Source organism: Heteronotia binoei, chromosome 5 (assembly GCF_032191835.1).
Source record: "Heteronotia binoei isolate CCM8104 ecotype False Entrance Well chromosome 5, APGP_CSIRO_Hbin_v1, whole genome shotgun sequence".
Classification (NCBI taxonomy): domain Eukaryota; kingdom Metazoa; phylum Chordata; class Lepidosauria; order Squamata; family Gekkonidae; genus Heteronotia; species Heteronotia binoei.
This window is the reverse complement of record NC_083227.1, coordinates 124,597,764-124,619,748: the sequence shown is the minus strand read 5'-3', so window position 1 is coordinate 124,619,748 and position 21,985 is coordinate 124,597,764. Positions and strand designations below refer to the sequence as shown.

Genomic DNA, 21,985 nt, shown 5'->3' with positions numbered 1-21,985 from the left:
CTGAAATATACATTCACCTGAAGCTACAGTTTGATATAATAAGAGAGAAATAAGTAATGGGTTGGGAAGTGACCTTTAATGGGAGTAAGTGGAACTGTATCAATTATCTCTTGATTATTAGTGGATACAAGATCATGAGCAAAATGAAAAATTGAAGGTATTAGTAAAATCAGGCCTCGGATTCAGTGGGAGCTCACAGGAGCACAGCTCCTGAACCTTTCTGAGAGTTCCACCTCCTCCTTCTGAGAGTTCCACCTCCTTGTCCATTGAATAGTATTGCAGCTGCATAACAACCCCTGGATGAGCTCCACCACCTATTTTTCTATAAAATGACCCCTGAGTAGAATGAAGCTTGGTTCTAGCCATCCCAGAAGGTTTTGAGAATGGTAAGTCCAAAGGGTCACTTGAAACAGTCTGTGGATCATGACAGGGATCTTTGGATCCAGGGTTCATGTGCACAATGAGGGCAGCGACTGCTAGGTCTATATTAAATGACCACGAGAACCTCTTGAAATTTTGGCTTGGATTTAAGGATCAGAGGCGCAACCCAGCTCTGCTCCTACATGCACCAAATTAAGTCTCATATTATGTAACACAGAATTTTATGTATTATTCCTTTCTCTTTGGAGAGCATGAAGAAAAAGCCTTAAGATCCCATAATTAATGCTTAAGTAGTAACTTCTTGTTGCATTGTCACATTCCAAGCATGTTCTTTTTAGTACAGTTTGTATTTTGGGACACATCATATTCTAGAATCTTCCCTCTGAGACTGATATTACACAGCCACACACCTAGGCACCCAACCTGTGAGGTGTGCTTGAGCCTGGAGCCCACATGGTTAATATTGACAGGAGCAGCCCTAGAGTCCTTGCTGCTTCATGATTGGATACACACAGTCAGCTTCATCCTTTTATTTCTCCCAGCTTTTGTGCTGGAAGGTGGTCGTGGGTGTGAGTGGCAGAGAGACGGTCACTGCAAACAGCAGCTCTCTGTGGAGACGAGGAGAGGGTGCTTGCACCCTTGCTCCCAGCAGCTGCCCCTATCATGAGGGGCAGACATTTGGAATCGTGGATTTTCCCCTTGTTCTTAGCTGGCTTTATTCAGCCACATCTGGGACAGGCAGAGCCACAGAAGGTAAGACACTACAGTATTGTTCAGTCAGAATGGGTGCCCAAGCAGTATTTTAGGAGAATATTGCATCTGACAGAAGCTGTATTGTAATTCCGCAACATACAATATCAGGCAGCAGAGTCTGATGAGAATAAGCAAACAGCACCTCTTTCGCTTACACATATACAGATATGGATACAGCTAGATATAGATACACATGTCAGAGTATTCAGATGCTGGACTAAAATAGCCAATAACACCTCTAAATCTCTAGCAACCAACCAAATCTGACTTACTGGGGAATCAGAAACCTAAAGGGCACAATATTCTAAATGGAATGGTTAACCACGGGACAGATTTAGTTTCTCTCTCTCTCTCTCTCTCTCTCTCTCTCTCACACACACACACACACACACACACACATGCTGCCACTATTTTAAAGTACTTATCTAGGAGGATGTGAATGTGGGCTTGTAAGTATCTCTGCTGTGTCATGTTAACTGATATTGTAGCTGCTTCTCATGGTTTGCACTTAATGTATGGAGCCCTAACAAAAGGAATGCACTGCCTTATCAGCCTGACACTGTGTTCTGGTCATTCCTGACATCTTAAATGTCATATTGTTTGCTTTGCTAACTGCAAATCTGTTTGTGACCTCAGCAGATTTTATTGTGCAGGTTGAGGGATATGTGCCCATTTTCCAAGTTTATTAAAGCAACAGGATCTTGGAATTCAACAGGGAATTTGACTGTGCAGTCAATTGGTAAGCCTTAGGCAGATCTCTGTTTCACCTGTTGTCATATGTAAAACCCATCTTTACTGAATTGTTATAGAAACTAGTGAGATTTAAAAAAAAATGTGTGTTTAAAAATGCTGCAAGTTATTTTTCAACAAAAAACAAATATAAAACATGAGATAAAAATTATATTAAGGGTGATTTTTTGAAAGAAACCCCATCATTTTCCTCTGAGAGAAATCTAGTCCTAGCAGAGAAAAGGTATGTAGTAGTCATAGAAGAGATAACGCATGACATATTGCTCCTGATACATTAGATGGCTTTTTTCCTAGAAAACAAATCCTTAATCCTAGGGAAAGGGGGAGGTAGACTGTATGCCAGGACTATGATGTATCAGTATGAATCCTGGGAGTGGATTTATAACTCCTCCATATCCTAGTATTATGCATCCAAACAACAAGGTTAGGTAAGATAGCATGGACTTCAAGTCATTAATTTATGCTAAAAGCTCTCTACCCAGGCAAACAATGTGATTATGCTGTCAACCAGTGGAGTCAATAATCAGGCATGCAAAAATGAGATTTTGAGGTGCAGGTTGCTAAAAGCATCAAGATAAACAGTAAACGTTTAATATATATATAAATATATATCCAGAGCAGGAAACAAGCCAGACAAGCAGTGCAGCCTTTGGATGGCAAAGGAATAAAGGGATTGCTAAAGGAAGATAGGGAGATGGCAGATAAACTCAATGCCTTCTTTGCTTCTGTGTTCACTGTAGAAAGTGTGGGGCATGTACCCATGTCACAGCCCCTATTTTCAGGAAGGCAGTCTGAAGAACTGAGACAGATTGAGATGACCAAAGATACTGGGGAAATTGACAAGGCTCCAGTTCCTGATTGCATACCCCCAAAAGCTTTTAAGGATCTATTAACCAGCATATTTGATTAAATAAATAAATATATAACCTATCACTTAATTCAGTAACTGTACCAGAAGTCCAGAGAGTAGCAAATGTGACACCAATTTAAAAAAAAAAATCTAGAGGGGAACCAAGGAATTACAGGCCTGATATCTGTCCCAGCCAAATTATTAGAAACTGTAATCAAAGAGAATTGTTAGGTGCCAAGAGGGACAAAGTCTGCTGAGGGAAAATTAGCATGGCTTCTGCAAAGGGAAGTCTTGTCTCACCACCATTTTGGAGTTTTTTGAGAAAGTGAACAAGCATGTAGACAACAGCTACCCAGTGCACATTATATATGTGAACTCAGGGCTGGCCTGCCCATTAGGCAAACTAGTCATTTATCCAGGGCACTGGCAGGGTGGGGGCAACAAAATCTGCCCTCATTCCCATCCTGCCCCCTAGGAAAATCTATATTTGCCTCTCCCTCCCAAATGTAATGCCCGAGAATGGGCAGTGAAAGGCTGCGCTCCCAGGGCTCTTTAAAGGCCACCCCCCCCACACACCGGTGGGTAAAGCACCACAGAGGCCAACGGCTCCTATGCCAGCCTTCCAGAATGCTCAGGATGATGAGCACTGCGTCAGCAGCAGCGGGAAGGACTGGTGAGCCACTGAAACAGTGACCATGCTGCTGCCTCTTCCCCACTTTTTTCCCACTCCAGGAAGGAAGTGGGGAGGAGGCAGTGGCATGGCCACTCTTTCAGTGGCTCGCTCATCCTTCCTGCCACTGCTGCCCCAGCGCTGATCATTCTGAGCATGCTGGAAAGCTAGCATAGGAGCCACTGGCCTCCATGCTGCTTTACCCATCAATCAGCTGATTGGCGGGAGGAGGGAGCATCCTTTAAAGAGTGCTGGGAGTGCAGCACTTCACTGCCTGTTCTGGGCATTAAAATTGTGAGGGAGGGAGGAGGAGGCGCCGTGGAGGGGGTGTGGGGGAGCAGCAGGACATGGCACAGGGGGCAGCAGGCAGTGAGGCTGCCTGGGGTGCCATGCGCCGTAGGGCTGGCCCTGCGTGGACTTTCAAAAGCCTTCTGACAAGGTACCTTACCAAAGAGTCCTGAGTAAACTTAGCAGTCATGGGATAAGAGGATGGTTTCTCTTATAGACTAAAAGCTAGTTAAATGACAGGGAGCAGTGAATAGGAATGAATGGACAGTTCTTACAATGGAGGGACATAAGCAAGTGGGATCCCACCAGGATCAGTATTGGGGCCAGTACTATTTAATTTATTTATCAGTGATCTGGAACTAGGAGCGAATAGTGTAGTGGACAAGTTTGCAGATGACACAAAATTATTCAGGATAGTGAAAACCAAGGCTGACTGTGAAGAGCTCCAAGGGGACCCCCCCCCCCAAAAAAAATGAGTGAGTAGGTAACAACGTGGTAGATGAAGTTCAATGGTGGTAAGTGTAAGGTGACAAAAAATCCCAACTTCAAGTATAGGCTAATGGGGTCCGAACTTGCTGAGACTGAGAGGGGAAAATGTCTTGGGATTGTACTGTCACTCCAGTGTGCTGCAGGGATGAAAAAGGCAAACACGATAGGGATTATTAGGGAAAAGATTACTACAATGGCCGATATTGTAATGCCCCTGTATGGATCTATGGTGTGGCCTCATTTGGAATACTGCATACAGTTCTGGTCACTGTATCTCAAAAAGAACATTGCAGAGCTGGAAAAAGAACAGTGGAGGGCAACCAAAAGGATTAGGGGATTGGACCATAAGGAAAGACTGAAGAGTCTGGGACTTTTCAGTTCAGAAAAGAGATAACTAAGGGGGAAAATATGATAGAGTTTATGAAATTATACATGGGATGGAGAGAGTTGACTAAGAGAAATTGTTCTCTCTCTTCCAAAATACTAGAATTTGAGGGTGTCGATGAAGCTGATGGGCAAAAGGACATATAATTTTACACAGAGGGGGATTAAAATGTGAAATTCATTGCCAGAAGATGTAGTGATGACCATGGGAATAAACAGCTTTAAAAGGAGATTAGATAGATTAATGGAGGATGTTTGTCAATAGTTACTAGCCATGGTGACTGAGGGGAATCTCCACACTCAGAAGCACTAATCCTGTAAATCCTAGAGCCAGGCAGCAATATCAGGGGAAAGCCTCAGCCTCTATGCTCTGTTGTTGTCCAGAGGAACTGGTTGGCCACTGTGTAAATCAGGATGCTGGACTAGATGGACTATTGGTCTGATCCAGCAGAGCTGTTTTTATGTTTGTATGAGTCCGACTCATAACATGTCTGAGAAAACCATGTTTACCTGAAATTGTAAGCATGAAAGCCATGTTGTTCCTCGTCTATCTACCTTCATTGTCCATACCTGCTATCCACCAAATGCAAAAAGCAAACAAAAACATTGTAATATCTTATTACACGTGCGTAATTTGCACTTGTAATAAGATATTACAGTGTTTTTGTTTGCTTTTGGACTCTGTATACTGTACGCCCTAATTGTTTCAACATAACCCATGAAATGCAAGCAGAAGACCACTTTCTTGGGTGACCAACAGCTGACTCAGTCTTGCGTGGTTCTCAAGAAAAAAGGGTTCCTGCTGTCAAAATACAACAAAAAAGAGATGTGACAATATTCCAGATCACTGGAATATTGCCAGATGCTCATTAAAGCTGGTGGATCTACTCTGCTATGAGTTTATGACTGCGATCTTGAACACTGGATTGATTAAACATGTTTAGTATTGGCCTGCAAATGCACATATACTCCCCTCGCTTTTAAAAAATGGCAGAAATAAAATAGAAACTCTTCTTCATCTATTACACAAAATTAAAAAGGTAAAGGTAGTCCTCTGTGCAAGCACCAGTCGTTTCCGAATCTGGGGTGATGTTGCTTTCACAATGTTTTCACGGCAGACTTTTTTTTTTACACAAAATTACTGACATGCAGTTAGGGTTTCCTGGTCTGTGCTGTGGGGGTGAAGCCAGGAGAGGGTTGGATTTTGAGAGAGGAGGGGCCTCAGCATGGTAAAATGCCATAGAGTCCACCCTTCAAAGCTGCCATGTTCTCCAGGGGAGCTGATCTTTGCCAGTTGGAGGTCAGTTGTAAAAATGGGAAATCTCCAGTCCCCACCTGGAGGCTGGTAACCTTACTTAGAATCTTTTCATGAGGCAGTCATCTACTGAAAATCTATTGATGGTGGGAAAGCACAGATTTCTAATCGTGAGTGCTAGGGTTGTCAACTCCAGTTCAGAAATTCCTGTAGATTTGTGGGAAGTGATTGGGAAGGACATAATTTGGGGATGGGAAGGAGCTCAGCAAAAGTGTGATGCTTCCGGCCTTTTAGAGGATTTCCCCAGGGTAGGGCAGCCCCCAGGATCCTATGGGATAGCTTGTGGGTGTGGCCATGCCAGGGAGCCTCCCATCCATTTCTCCCTCTGTTGTCATCTACCTGCCGTTGCTCTTGGGCAGGGCTTCCCCAGGGAACTCATCATATACACTCCAGCCACTGGCAGGGCCTGCAGCTCCCACTAAGAAGCCTCCCCTGATTCACATAAAATGGAGAGGGGGGTGGGGAGTGCTTCAGACACTCATGATAGCAAAACCAGTGTTGTCAAGTGACATCCCGGACATGCTGATGTCACTTCTGCGTAACACCAGCACATCGCAGCACTCCGCCCCACTCCCAGAAAGTTCCCCCAGTCAGCATGGCATTCAGACCTGGCAACCCTACCCTCCAGTCACACTAAGCCTCAGATGTCACAGGGTGAAGCCAGGAATTCCTGTGCTCTTCCTGACAAGTCTGGGCATGGCAGGGTCAGCAAAGAGGAGTATGGGTAAGGCCAGGCTCCTCCTTGTTAGCCACATCATACCCATACCAGCAGGGTGAATCCAAGCGCTGCTGTGCCCATGCTCCCCTCACCAGTTTCACCATTCCAGCACAGGGCAAAGCTGGGCACTGCTCTGCCTATACTCTGAGGTGAGGTAGGGCCAGTGAGAGAAAATATGGACAATGCTGATATAGGGGACAGTTGGGCACCAATCTGTTTGTACTCACCCATATTCCTCCTCACTAGTCCCTCTGTGGGTGTGGGTGTGGGTGAGACTTAGGGCAATGGCCCAGTGGGATTTCTCCTGATAAAATAAATGGCCAATTTGTCCCTGTCTCAAAATCAGTTTTAATTCTGAGAGAACTCCAGAACCCACCTGGAGGTTGGTAACAAAAGCATGAATGTCATGTATCAAAAGGGAAGCAACTCCACTGTCATGATCTTTTTGGCCCAATCCTAAGTATGAAAGATCATACATATAGTAACTATTCTTAAAACACATCAATAACTTTTTAGTATACAGAAAAGCTATTCAAATTGTTTTGGGAGTTTCCCATTGCTTAACTTGGGGAAATATAGTGTAAATTTAGGCAAATTATGTTTTCGTTATTATACTGTCTCTCCACATTGGGTATGAATCAGACTTCCATAGACATTGTGTACCTCAGCCTGAGGGGAAAACATATAGCTTAGATTAGAAGTTTCTCTTCCTCAAGGGCCAAATTACCACACTATGCAGCATAAACTCATCATCCAACCAAAGTCAGTTTCTATTTCCATTAAAACCCTGCTGTAGCCCTCTGTGAGCTGTAATGGGACATTAGATGGTTCCTAAGAGCCTTGTCACAAAGTGGTTACGGCCATTAGGTCTGCCTTTATTTCCTTCACTACCAAATACTGGAAAGTGACCTGTTACTTTGTTATGGTTGTATGGCCACAAGTTGTTAGAAAAACAGTGCCTATCATAATTTGATACCACCAGTAGGTTATGACAAAACAAAAGCAGGGTGACAGTGGCTTAGTTGGGCTGACTATCTGGAAAACTCCAAATAAAGTTGTGGAGACCCTTACCCTTCAAGGCACTAAAGGAATAATTATTATTACACACTCTTCTAGGATAGGATTGTCATATTTTCCAGGAGGCGATTCTGTGCCCGTAATGAGGTAGCAATTTAACAGCTGGGATTTCTCTAGACAGAGTGATTGATGAAAAACGCTTTGCTTGTTGAACTTTGGACTTCCTAAAGGCCAGGGAAAAAATCAGCACCCCCGTGGCCTCACAGTGCTTGTCTGGTTAAGGCCATTCAACCTGCAGTTGTGGGTCTTTCAGGCATTCTTACACTCATTAACTTATGCTTAAGTTCTCAGGAAGGCAGGTGCAATAGCCCCTAAATTAGGGTTGCCAAGTCCAATTCAAGAAATATCTGGGGACTTTGGGGGTGGAACCAGGAGACTTTGGGGGTGGAGCCAGGAGACATTAGGGGTGGAGCCAGGATCAAGAGTGTGACAAGCATAATTGAACTCCAAAGGGAGTTCTGGCCATCACATTTAAAGGGACAGCACACCTTTTCAATTCTTTCCTTCCATAGGAAATCATGAAGGATAGGGGCACCTTCTTTTGGGGCTCATAGAACTGGACCCCATGGTCCAATTTCTTTGAAACTTGGTGGGTATTTTGGGGAGAGGCACTAGATGCTATACTGAAAATTTGGTGCATGTAACCCAAAAAACAGCCCCCCCAGAGCCCGAGATACCTGCAGATCAATTCTCCATGATTTTCTATGGGAATAAATCTCCATAGGGAATAAAAGAGTTCCCAGCAGACATTTCCCTCCCCTCCCCCCGCTTTCTGATGACCCTGAAGCAGGGGGAGGGCCTCCAAACCGTGGGATCCCCTTCCCCCACCTGGGGATTGGCAACCCTACCCTAAACAGGAATGGGCATGAACCAGGTAAATGGTAGTTTGTTTCATTTTGTGATTTGTTTTGATTTCAGAACTGGTTCATGGTTCATTCATTCATTTGGCTTGGGAGGTTTAAAACTCACCAGGAGTCTTCAGCAGGCTCTCCTCCACCTGCCCTCCAAGTCTGGCAAAGATTGGCTTTGGAATATCTGAGTTATAGCCTCCCAAAGCAGGTGCCCCTAGGAAAGCTGCTTCAGTTCAAAGAACAACTAACTTTTCTCTCTTCATGCTGCAGAATGGGAACTCTGTGACTGACTCCCGGAGCCAACGATCAGACTATGGACAACTGCTATGGGTATTTCTAGGGCTCCCAGAACACCCAGTGTTGTGTAGGAATTGATTGAATCAGTGTCAGGCTGTCTGGAAAAATGAACTGGAAAAAATCATCAAGGACCAAACCGGCTCAGAATAAACCATAAATCATCATGGTTTGCAGATTAGTTTGTGCCCATGTCTACCTCTAACTAATTTGCTTGAGGCAAAAATGACTCCATTGTAACATCACAATTGACCCACCCCTTGCATATTTCTGCTGACAGCTTCCTTGTAACATTGGAAACTTCATTCAGAAAGCAATCTATAGTTCTTTGAGGTACATATTTATGGAGCTTGCTTTGTCAAGCAGGTCCGCTCTTGTGTCCTTATCAGCCAGTTGAGCTGCCAAAATCAGCAGATGAAGATTTGCATGTGCTTGGTTGTGACAGTTATATTCCTTGCCAAGGCCTACAGATCACAGTGCTGTGAAAGGCATAGGAGCAGGGGCTGCCTTCATCCTCGCTACAGTGATTAAGGATGAATGCAATGGAAGGAGTTCAGCTGTTAGTGGGATAAATAAGGCACACAGATGCCATCCCTCTAGTGCAGGGGTGTCAAACTCATTTGTTATGAGGGCCAGATGTGACATAAATGAGACCTTGTTGGGCTGGGCCATGTGTGTACCTATTTAAGATTCGGTAGCAGAGATATAAACTTTATAAAGGACACAGACAAACACAATTGAAGATTTTTTAAAAAACTTAAAACATGCTTAAAACATTAGCACTTGTTGGTCGTAATGGTGTTTTTTTTTTTATCTCTCCTGTGCAATCCAGGGAACTGGGCAAGGAAAGCTCTGGCTCTTTCCTTCCTTCCCCAGGGGACCAGAAGGGGGAGGAACCTCAGCCACTAGAAGGGAGAGAGGTTTGGCTCAGTAACTCTGCTGTGTGATTGATCAAGTTTAGCAAAGCAAGCTGTGATGCAGAAGGAAGCAAGAGAGGAAGAAAACGATAGCCAGTTGCTTGGGGGCCTGATTCATCCCCTGGGCCAAGTTTGGCACTCCTGCTCTAGTGCATTCCATGAAGCTACTTAAAAGAACAACCCAGCAATGAGTTCTGTGACAAGACTTCATTCACAGCTAACTCATTAAACTTTTTAACAGTCAAATGCTTGAGGCTATCTTTTAACTGGCCAGGGCTATTTTTAGACCGCTCTTGAGAAACTGAATTGTTTACCCTCCGCTGCTGCTTGAAATTGTTTGGAAAATGTTTGTCCTTGATCGAGGTTTCAAACTCATTATTTGTGTGCATGTGTGTGTGAATACCCTTGGGGGCATTTTGAGCAGAAAGACATATAAATAGATAAGTTTAATAAGATACATAATGGTGTAACATTCATACACCCTCACTCCACCTTTGTACCTTTGTTATGCCAGAGACTGTAAATTATTTCTGAGATAAACGCTTTAGAGATAAACTCACAGTGGAATCAAACTTTGAGTGGGTGAGCTCTGGAAAGAGTTCTCCATGCTCATCACAACATCTTTTGAAACAAAAATGAAAGTTGTATCTGAGATAGCAGTTTGTTCTCAAAAGGCAAGCTTTGAACTGAAAGCTTCAGGATTTGCTGTTTTAGGAGATTTTCCTGTTATGTACTGCTTTCACATCCCATTACTCCGATGCCTGATCCACTTATTTTTGTTCATCTTCCTGATTAAATATCTACCAAAAAGAATAAATGTCAAGGGCAAAGGGGACCCCTCTCTATCATTCTGGAGCTGTTGCTACAAAGAGGAAAACAGAATGGATTTTACATATGGATTTGTGGCCCAGCATCTGCTTCTGATGCAAATGACCCACGCTGATAGTCTGACTCACTGCAGAACAGGCACAGTACATGATTAGATGCATTAGAGCACAGGAACAACCATATGTTTCCTGGTGGTCATCAAGAGCTAGAAGATGGGGACTGACCCTTAGGAACTGGCTTAGATTATACATGTTGGCCATGATAGAACATAATTTTGGGTCCCAAACCTCCCAATAGATACATGTGAGCCTGCTAAAATAGCTGTGCATTTGCTTCTTTCATAGGTTTGCTAACACCTCACCTTGGAGAATACTCTTGCAAGCTACACAGAAGAGAGAGATTCAGGAGGGGTGGATTCTGCCATCCCTGCTCTGTTGTGATGCAAGTCTGCCAATGCTTTCCTTGCCATTTACCTTTCAGTGTCAATTTTCAAAGTGATTTAAGATAATATCACTAGTTAAAACTAAAGCAATTAACTAAACAGGATTAGCCCTCAATAAACACAATCCTCTTTTTTTTTTAAAGCCTTCCAGAGCAGCAACATTTTGGATCTGTTTTCTAAAAGAGGCAAGAAATGGAGTCAGTAGGCTCTAGCACCACCTTCTGGAGCTAGTTTTCCCAGGTCCCATAGCCAGTCTTCCTTGGGGCAGGGCAGTGAGGGGGGGCATAAATTAGTGGGGGAAATTCCATGACTAGCTCCAACAGAGACTTCTATGATCCTGCTTCCAAGTCTAAGTGTCTCCGTGTATTTAGTGTCTATGAAATTGTTAGCACTGGAAACATATAAAATGAAGAGGAACGTCTGTTTTTTAGTTCATAATGACTAACAACTTTCTTAAGTTATCCATTATCCCATTTAAACATCCTGTCATAGTAAAAGGGGTTTTTTTTCTATCCAGGATGACTGATAAAGGTGATAATTACATATCCACGCTGACCCAATTATATCCTTATGTGTGCAGAGCTAGGAAGGTCAAGCAGGTAGATCTGGGAAGAGAACCAGTCACTACTGATGTGGTTATTACTGGGCGCATTCCTGTTTTCATTCTTTCAATGGATGCTGTTGTTTCACAAATGAAACAGTTTGTTTTTCAAAAATGACATGTTTCAGCTACCCACTGACCTCATTGTGATTACAGCTCTGCTGTCTCCAAGAAAGAACCAAAATACCCACAAAACAGTGCCTTCTAGTCCTTACCTTGAAACACAATCCAGAAGAATACCACAACTGATGGTACAAAAAAGACACTGAGAGATCCAAGAGAATCAATAAACTCACACTTCTCCTTTTTCTTTCAAGACAAAGGGGGTCAAACAGAATGATTGATGAGGGGTACATCTCCAAACCATGCCTGAAGCTAGATACAAATACATCTGACTGAGAGCATCTAGATTTACCTAGTCATTAACCTTTCACTTTCCGCACTGTACCCCAGAAGGCAAATATGAGACCATTAAGTATATGGAAGACCCTTGCTGAGTATATAGGAGGATTGGCACTTTGCAGTTTGAATCTTCTACTCACATTAGTCTGTAGGGATGGGTCAGCTTACTTTATACAGGAGGACATATGTGGTTGTGGTGTTGCCGTAGGAGACATGGGCTCAAATCCCTTTACCCCACCTAACACTTGCTGCTATAATTCAGATCAAGGGATACCCCTGCAAAGAATAAGCCCGCTGTAGGGAAAAGGTTGCAGAGCAAATAGCTTCAAAGGACTGAGCAAGAGAGCCATGTTCCATAGAATGTGTGAAGGTTAGAAACAGTGTCTAGAGAAAACATTTTCTCCCTGGATACTATGTGACCCAGGATATATATTTCAGAAGGTGGTCCCCACAGTCAGGAGAGGCTTTGATCACTGGAGAGGGGACTCCTTTCCATCCCTGATATGGCAATCAGTCTACAAAACAAAGTCTATTGGGGATTGGCCTCATTAATCACAGATCAAAAGGAATGATGAAAAAAGAAACACAGAGTACCTTTATCACCAACAAAGAAAAGAAACACAGGGGTACTTTTAAGACCAATGAAGTTTTATTCAAGGTATAAGCTTTTGTGTGTAAGCACACTTCTTCAGATACAGGACTCAATAAATTCTCAGTATAATATATAGGCCAAACTGGGCAAGGCTGATGGAGTTTTCCTTCTTGTGTTCTCTGCTCAAGGCAGAGTCTCCCATTACAAGATTTGTGAGATGGACATATAAACTCTTGACTGGATGTATTTGGGGAGTTCAGTGATGGAAACTAAATTGGTGCTGGTGGCTGATTTGGTTTGGGACTGCAGCATGTAGGTGACAGGAATGAAGACTGCTCCCTACCATTTCCCTGACCTGAAATGGCCCCAGGAAGCTGCTTTTTGCCCTGCTGGGAAATTTACATGTATGTTTAAGTTCAAGGGGGCAAATAGCATCTCTCCAGGCTATTTCAGGGTAAGAAAATGATGTGAGGGTTTAACCAACCTCTCCTAGTGTGTCATGGTTCCATTCCATATTGGGCCCTCACAAGTGCCTAGAAATGAAATTTCCACAATGGAATGACCACCGCAGGTTTACCATGTGGACTTCATTGGTCCTTGCTAACCCAAAGAATGGCAGAAAACTAACAGATGACTTTTAAATCAAGGTGCAGATAGAACTGTTTACAATTATAGAACAATTATTGGAGGGGGAGAGAAATCCCATACCTGCTTCTGTCTCCAGAGCTCTTCCTCCTGTTGGATGGCTGCTCTAGGACAGTATAATCTTGTGTTTTGAACTCAACCCAGTCTGACTGTTCAGTCAGTCCCTGCTCATACCTCAGTCCCCAAGAATATGTCTTTATTGGGAGCTCCTACACTGTTGGCTGTAGGGCTGATTGAAAGAGCAAGTGACCATTAGAGAAGCAAGATACCTCCTCCATTTGACAGCAAAAGCTGATCACACTGGCTTGACAATTAGTGATATTACTGACCTGACATTTTACTTTGGTACAGACTTCTTGGAGCATGTGGGGAACACTATGAAGTCTCAACGTTTCCTTTCAAAACCTTCGTACAGAATGTCCCCATATTATTTTTTGATATCTCCTCTTTGTTCTTCACTTTTGTTGTCTTCCAGGTCAGCTGCTATGATTCAGTAGATGGAACAGTCTATAACTATGGAGGCCTGACCATAGATGGTGATGAGTACATCCCCTTCCGGCAGTATGCTAGGAAATTGATCCTCTTTGTCAATGTGGCCTCCTACTGAGGACTCACAATGCAGTACCTTGGTAAGATCTCCAGCTGGGAAAAGAACTCACTGCAGTAGTTAAATTTTGTACTCAGAGGTACCGGAGCTGAAGCAGTATGGGAAGCTAAGAAACCTGCCTCTTAATCCCCAAAGGATGGGATTTTGTTTAGATTGCTTTGCGGGTTTGGAAATGCTTACTACACATGTTTTGAGATGCTTTAGATTGGAGAGAGCCAGTTTGGTGTAGTGGTTAAGTGTGCGGACTCTTATCTGGGAGAACCGGGTTTGATTCCCCACTCCTCCACTTGCACCTGCTGGAATGGCCTTGGGTCAGCCATAGCTCTGGCAGAAGTTGTCTTTGAAAGGGCAGCTGCTGTGAGACCCCTCTCCATCCCCACCCACCTCACAGGGTGTCTGCTGTGGGGGAGGAAGGTAAAGGAGATTGTGAGCTGCTCTGAGACTCTTCGGAGTGGAGGGCGGGATATAAATCTAATATCTTATTATTATTATTATTACTGCCTCACATACCTCTGACACCAGTTGCTGGGGGAAAGTAGGTTTTGCGACCTGCTAGTAGGCTTCCCAAGGGCATCCGGTTAGCTACCGGATGCTGGACTAATTAGACCACTTCTCTGATCCAGAAAGTGCTTTTTATGTTTACATGCTCCAGGGATGATTGCTAGTATAAATAATCCCATTATTCAACTATGACATATTTTCGGTACAGGTTTAACATTGCCTTACTGACATTACTTTCCCCAATGAGAATGTTTACTTCTTTACCAGATTTGAGTACCCAGCATTCTTGGGTGTGAGTGTGTAGTAATATTAACCAAATATTTATTTATATCTTATTCATTGAATTTTTATCCTGGCCTTCCTGCAACCAGGCTCAGGGCAGGTGGCCACAAGAAAACGTACAGAACCATTAAAATAAATTATCACAATACATTTCTTAAAACCATTTTAAATATGGAAAATTATACATTAATTTATAAGGTTCCTACAGTGCTAAATAAATAACAGGACAAAGAGTCACACAGGAAATTATAGTAACATCTCTGTACACTAGGGTTGCCAATCCCCAGGTGGCGGCAGGGGACCCCCCGGTTTGGAAGCCCTCCCCCCACTTCAGGGTCGTCAGAAAACGGGGGGAGGGGAGGGAAATGCCTGCTGGGAACTCTATTATTCCCTATGGAGATTTATTCCCATAAAAATAATGCAGAATTGATACGCAGTTATCTGGGGCTCTGAGGGGGACTGTTTCTTAAGGTAGAGGCACTAAATTTTCAGTATAGCATCTAGTGCCTCTCCTCAAAATACCCCCCAAGTTTCAAAAAGATTGGACCAGGGGGTCCAATTCTGTGAGCCCCAAAAGAAGGTGCCCCTATCCTTCATTATTTCCTATGGAAGGAAGGCATTGAAAAGGTGTGCTGCCCCTTTAAATGTGATGGCTAGAACTCCCTTGGAGTTCAATTATGCTTGTCACAGCCTTGATCTTGGCTCCACCCCAATGTCTCCTGGCTCCACCCCAAAGTCTCCTGGCTCCACCCCCAAAGTCCCCAGATATTTCTTAAATTGGACTTGGCAACCCTACTTTACACGGGCAAATGTAACAGGGCAGTTTTCAGCAAGGAAGGCCAAATGAATGAGCATATATAAATGAGTGGTGGGTGGAAAGTGCCATCAAATCATGGCCAACTTATTGCAACCCTGTGGGGTTTTCAAGGCAGGAGAATGAGATTCGAGGGTCAAGGCGACCCTCACCTTCCTTGGTAGTCTCCCATCCAAGTATGAACCAGGTCTATCCAGCTTAGCTTCCAACATCGGGCAAGATTGCGCTAGCCTGGGGTAGAACTGAATACTGCTTATCAATCTCAATAATTTAAGATTAACCCCAGCCAAGAAAAGTAATGAAACTGAATTTTTGGAAGACTGTTTTGTCATATTGGTGAGGGCCATCTTGACAAGGCAAGGCCGTGTTTGCTCTCAAGACTTCAAGACTGGATCCATATTAAAGTACACAGATCCAGATGCAAGACTTTTGTGGGTTACTGAATTTGTGCCTGTCTTGCAGAACTGAATGCACTACAAAGTACACTGGGGCCTTATGGCCTAGTCATCCTGGGCTTTCCATCCAACCAATTTGGAAAACAAGAACCCGGCGAGAACAATGAAATCCTTAACTCATTAAAGTGAGTACCAATTGAATGACTTGGGTGCTGAGTAGGCTAGATTGCCTCACACTGATGTTTCCACACTGCATACATGATGGCACTCATGAGCAAGACCCTTCTCTATTAAATTCCCTACAACTGTCATCTTCCTGGCTATCTCCTATGGCTTGCTTTAATAAGAAGGGGACAAAAATAGAAATAAGTTGCCACTGCCATATCATATTGAATATAAAGCCAGTTTGGTATAGTGGTAAAGTATGTGGACTTTAATCAGGGAGAACTGGGTTTGATTCCCCACTCGTCCACATGCACTTGCTGGCATGACCTTGGGTCAGTGATAGCTCCCTCAGAGCAGTTCTCTCAGAGCTCTCTCAGCTCCACCTACCTCACAGGGTGTCTGTTGTGGGAGAGGAAGGGAAAGGAGACTTTAAGCCACTCTAAGATTCTGAGTGAAGAGTGGGGTATAAATCCAATCTCTTCCTCCTTGTCTGCATGTGCATTTCTAAAATCATTCTACTCCTTGATGACAGTCCTTGAGTCCCTGGGGCTCTTACCGCCATTTCCCTGGCAACAATGATGAAAAGGGCATGTATGGATTGTGACTGGCAGGCTATGAATCTGGTTATTCCTGGACTAGAGAGTAAAGGATGTTCTCTTTCCATGTGCTCTAATACACATTTTCTGGTAAAGTTATGTGGCCTCTTAAACTTGACATAGCTTAAGCCCTCAGCATGTCTTAATCTGATCCTGCCTGTTTTTTGTTTCAGTTTGTCCGTTCATATTCTCCTTTCATTGCAGATATGTAAGACCTGGAGGAGGCTTTGTTCCAAATTTCCAGCTCTTTCAGAAAGGAGATGTGAATGGAGAGAAAGAACAAAAGATCTATACCTTTCTAAAGGTTTGCATCATCATCTGTTTTGATTCTGCTGTCTTCCTTGCTGGCTCATGATCTGAAGATCATGGCAAAGGACATGAACATAACAAGGGACAATGGATTTTTATTTATCCAAAGTGAATATGAAGGATTTTGGAGTTTTAGTGGGTTTTTTGCCTAGTATATTAAGGATTAGGTGGGAAATAGATGTAATGTAAGCTGTTGGGTGGTAGCAGAGATGGCTGCCCTAAACAATTGCTATTCTGGGTCAGTGGTGGCTTTTGGGAGCCACCCAGAGGCCAGATAGAGGAATGGGTACTTTGGTAGCCCAATGGTGGCCCCACCAGTGATAGAGCTGGGTGGAGTAGGCCAGGGACCAATTCTTGGTGACTGGGTGATTGGTTGAGCCTGATGTGTGGCTTGAGGGTACAACCTGACACATGGGCCCTTTAAACCTATTATACAGCTGGCTGGCAAACCGATTGAGACACTCAAGCCAGGTGAATCAGAAGGAGGAGACTGGCTGAGGAGGCAGATCTGGCAGAATCAACAGGGATAGCTTCCTAAGGGCTAAGCACTCCCAGTCCTTAGAGGAGTCAGTGCAGCTTGCCAGGCTGTGCAGACTGGGAAAAGTCCTTTATAAGAGGGAGGAGGTAGGCATACAAGGATGTGACAGACCTTAGCTTATGTCCCAACAAGGAGTAAGGCCGGAGAATAGGTGGAGCAGGCAGGACCTGGCTGTTATGCTCAACTCTCTCTCCTTTCAATTCCTAGGCCATAGGGGCTTAGTGGAGTGTGGTAAGAAGAGCTAGGATAGTTAGAGCTCTGTAAAATTCCTGGGGATTTGGAGGTGGAGTTTGGGGAGGGAAGAATTTGGGGAAGGAAAAGAGTTCAGTAGAGATGTGATGCCACACTGTCTGCCCTCCAAAGCAGCCATTTTCTCCAGGATAACTGATCTCTGTAGTGTGGAGATCTGTTATAATTCCAGGAGATCTTCAGGCTCTACTGTTGGGGTGGAGGGGGTTGGCAACCTGAGGCTGGTGCTACAGCAACAACACCCTCTTCCCTCCACACCTTTTGACAGTAGAAGGGGAAAGCAGCTTACATAGGCAGCAATAATGAGCAGGAAAAGAGCTGTGAGAGAAAGAATTAACCCTCTCTCTTCCTCTAGCTCAGAGGTGGCCAAACTGTGGCTCAGAAGCCACATGTGGCTCTTTCACACATATTGTGTGGCTCCTTGAGGTCGAGGAGGAATGTAATGAAGGCTTACTCTCAAGTAAGTGTGCCTAGCATTGAGACCTCAGTCAGCCTCTGAGCACTGACCCATAGGTAGGTGACTATTTCTGTTGTATTGCAAGCTCTTCTCCACCACCACAGAGGTCACCTGGAGATCTAGAGTGGGGAAAGGGAGCACAAGAGCCAAGGGAGCCACTGGAAGGAGGGCGGAATTACAGAGTTCTGTGCAGGGTTCCCCCCTTAGTATCACAGCTCTTGTAGGAACTGTATTTACTAATCTTGGTGTCAAGGCAAAGAGAGATGCATAATGATGCACAGTGGACAGTGATTTGTATGGTACATGTGTGTTTCCTTCTCCCACTGGTGCAAAAAAATAATTCCCTAAACTTTCCCTATGCTGTCTTTGTGGGGACTATTATTTCCAGCTTTTGGTTTTTTTAAAAGAGGTCTCCTTTTAGCAAGGGCATGTTATAAAGTGCATACATATGTAGTTTATCTTTCTGTGCAAAGGAAGTATTAAGAGTTTTACTATGTGTGTGTAATATTTGTTCATGTCTTGCAGCTCTCCAATATCTGATGTTAATTGTGTGGCTCTTATGCTAAGCAACTTTGGCCACCCCTGCTCTAGCTAGTTCTCTAGCTAAAATCACAGACTCTTAAGTAATGTTTTTACAAGTTGTGCCTCTGTTATAGGCATGTGCACATACATTTATCTCTTAATAGACTAAAATACACTAGGCCTGAAATATAGTTCTGGCTTCCTTTATATGAGTGATTTCTATTTCCAGTTGGCTACATCTCCAACATGTCATTTGAACATAGAAGTTAAAAAAAACGTTATTTACACTTCTGAGCATTTAACAGTATTTGAAATCCCACCCCCAATACTGAAAGTTCTTTTTTTTTATTTTTCCTGACAGAACTCCTGTCCACCTGTTACAGACAGCTTTGGTGATGTTTCTGGGAGACTTTTCTGGCACCCTCTGAAGATCCATGATATCAAGTGGAATTTTGAGAAGTTTTTGGTCAATACAGAAGGGAAGCCTGTGCTGAGATGGTACCACAAGACTAATGTTGCCACTGTGAAGAATGACATCATACGATACATGAAGGAGCAGGGGATGCTGCATGGCTAGAGTCCCTGCAGACGCAGAGAAGTGAGCTGCGGGGGCGCAAAAGGGGATAATGCTGCTTTATCCAGAGCCAAATCATAAATCAAAAATTAGATCTTCCTACCTTAAGAATGTGAATAATCCTTAAAAGACAGGATGCTTCTTAAGAAAAGTGTCAATTTGCACATTTGCTCATGCTGTGTGGTATAGAGTTTAGCACCTTTCCTTAATTTACAGATTTCCCAATACATTTTGGGCAACTTGACCTTGACTTGCTCCAGCCAGGCACCTATCTCCCACTTTTGTCTTCATACTGGCAAACAGGATTCATTCCTGAAATAACTAACTGGAGACACTCCTTAATCAGTCCCACTGTATCATATCAGAATACGATAGAGCAGGGGTGGCCAACGGTAGCTCTCCAGATGTTTTTTGCCTATAACTGCCATCAGCCCCAGCCAGCATGGCCAATGGCTGGGACTAATGGGAGTTGTAGGCAAAAAAACATCTTGAGAGCTACCGTTGGCCACCCCTGCAATAGAGCCATCCTAAGCAATGCACTTCTAAGGATGTCTGTTTAGGATTGCACTGTGAGCATATTGCACTGGCCAAGTTTTCTGTGGCTGTGCTCCAGCAAAATACATTATTACAGAAAAAACATGGAGATTGTTTGTTCCGCCTCTTGTTAACCTATTTATGAAAAAAAGAGAGTATGCTGCAATGAATCCCCCCCATGCCTTCTATCCATTGCTGACCCTGCTTTGCAGTGCTGTGCTAACAACTGGAGGATGCTACTCCTGTTGTGAACCAACAAAGCCTCAGTGATAAGACAGTACCTCTGGATAAAGTGTGTTCTCCCTCTGCCCCTTGCAAATGCTGATCAGAGCAACCTCAATAGATCATTTATGTACTGAACATTCTCAAAATTCTTTTGTGTGTCTGAGAGTGGGCAAGAGGAACCAGGGGCCTGGGGAGCCAGAAGATGCATCAGTATGACGGTTAGGTCTGAAAGCTCCCAATGAGTGGACTTAGCCCAAGCCTGCAAAGCAGCAGAGCGGCTCCTTGTGCATTCAAGCTGCTCTGCAATGCACTTTTGCAGAGATGTGATCTTCTTTTCAACCCCAGGATCCCTGCCTTGCCTGCCTCCAGTCTCCTACTCTGTCTAAAACTTGCCCAATAAAAACATTCAATGCAACTTGCTTTGTGGGGACTCTCCTTCAATCTAATGCATATTTTGTAACAAAAGAAGAAACGTATTTGTTCTAGCACTTTGATCTGAAATTCAGTGTCCATTCTAATGTAATACAATTCAACATTTGTGCAGCAGTTTGGGGACATTCTGAGCAATTCACTTAAGTTACCGGTCATCCTTACAAACAAACACCCACCCACAAGGTACATCAGTACTATGATTCCTGTATAACATATTGGGGGGAGGGGGTATGGCTTGTATATGGATACCTAGTAGTTTATAGCTGTGGCAAAATTCAACTATAGTGTTTTTTTAGTAGAGTATATACAGCCACATTTAAATGTAATCCTTGCAAGGCAAAGGGCTCTTTCTTTGTGACTTTTCATAGGCCCAGAGTGTTACTTAAACTGTGCTACAATCTGTTCAGAGCACCTATGGGAACTTAGTTTGCATGAGAATCATAGCTTAGTTTACAGATAATCATAGCTTTTGCAGATATTATGCTTGGGTGTGCTTAACTAAGCAAGGACAGATTCAAAGAGAAGACAGTATATTGCTTGGATAGACCAGTACTGGGAAGGAAAGAAAAGAGGATCTTTCAAGGTGAGAAGAGAAAAATGTTTCAAGTATCCTTCTATTAACCAGGCCCATAGCTAGAAAGTTTTAGCGGGGGGGGGGGGGGGGAGGGATAAAACTTTAGGTGGAGGTGTTACGGGACCCAAAATGACGTCACAAATGATGTCACAATTTTTAAAATAAATAAATAAAACCCTGGGCATCTGGCTGCAAGATAGATAAAACCTTTTGTGACAGCTGAAGAGCTGACTGACCCCCCACTGTTTCCCCCATCTCTTTCCTTCACTGTCAGGTTGGTGAAGTTCTCCCTGCTCTGGCCACTCTCTTTCCCTGCAGAAGAGGCAGCAGCAGCAGTGGTGGCTGGCGAGCAACACTCCACAGGATTTCATGGAAACACAATGTTATTAACTCACAATCGCAAGCCTCCCCCCCCCCCCCCCCCAGTGCTGGACACACACACCACCACAACTTTTATTACAACAACAGCTGGCAGGGAGGGAGAGGGAGACAGGGGGAAGCCCTCTGGCTCAGAGGAGGAGGAGGGAGGGAGCCCCAGCAATGGAAACTGGGAGGAGTAGGAGGAGCATAATGTTTATATCACTGCTGATCTGCCAGCCCCGATGGCGAGAGACATGTGGAGTCGGGGTGACACTGGCCCAAACCCGCCCACGTGGGGTGTAGCCTGTACAAACTTCCTCAGTGGCTGCACAAAGTTGTTGTAATTGTGTCACACAGCGAGCCCCACACTGCCATCATGACCTCTCCTCCCCACCCCGTTTGTCTGTGCCACGCTACTACTTTCATCATGCAGTGGTGGTGAGTGGCAAGTGAGCAAAGGAGTCAGACTGGAGGCCCTCCAATTGAGGGGCCATACAGTTGGAAGGGGTTTTTGAAAAGACGGGCCTGCCCCCCCACCCCATAGCTAAAAGCCTGCTATTAACCCTTTTTGTTTTACATGGAAACTTAATGGACACTTCAGAGT

General features: G+C 44.0%; 1 protein-coding gene across 1 annotated transcript; it reads left to right on the top strand.

Moving 5' to 3' along the window:
• Positions 1–785: 785 nt before the first annotated feature.
• Positions 786–20,430, top strand: GPX3 (glutathione peroxidase 3). Its single transcript, XM_060240306.1, has 5 exons — positions 786–1,134; positions 13,723–13,876; positions 15,914–16,031; positions 16,812–16,911; positions 19,044–20,430. Exons 1-5 carry the CDS (start codon positions 1,045–1,047, stop codon positions 19,257–19,259), a joined length of 678 nt encoding a protein of 225 aa, XP_060096289.1. The 5' UTR covers positions 786–1,044; the 3' UTR covers positions 19,260–20,430.
• The last annotated feature ends 1,555 nt before the right edge of the window (positions 20,431–21,985 follow it).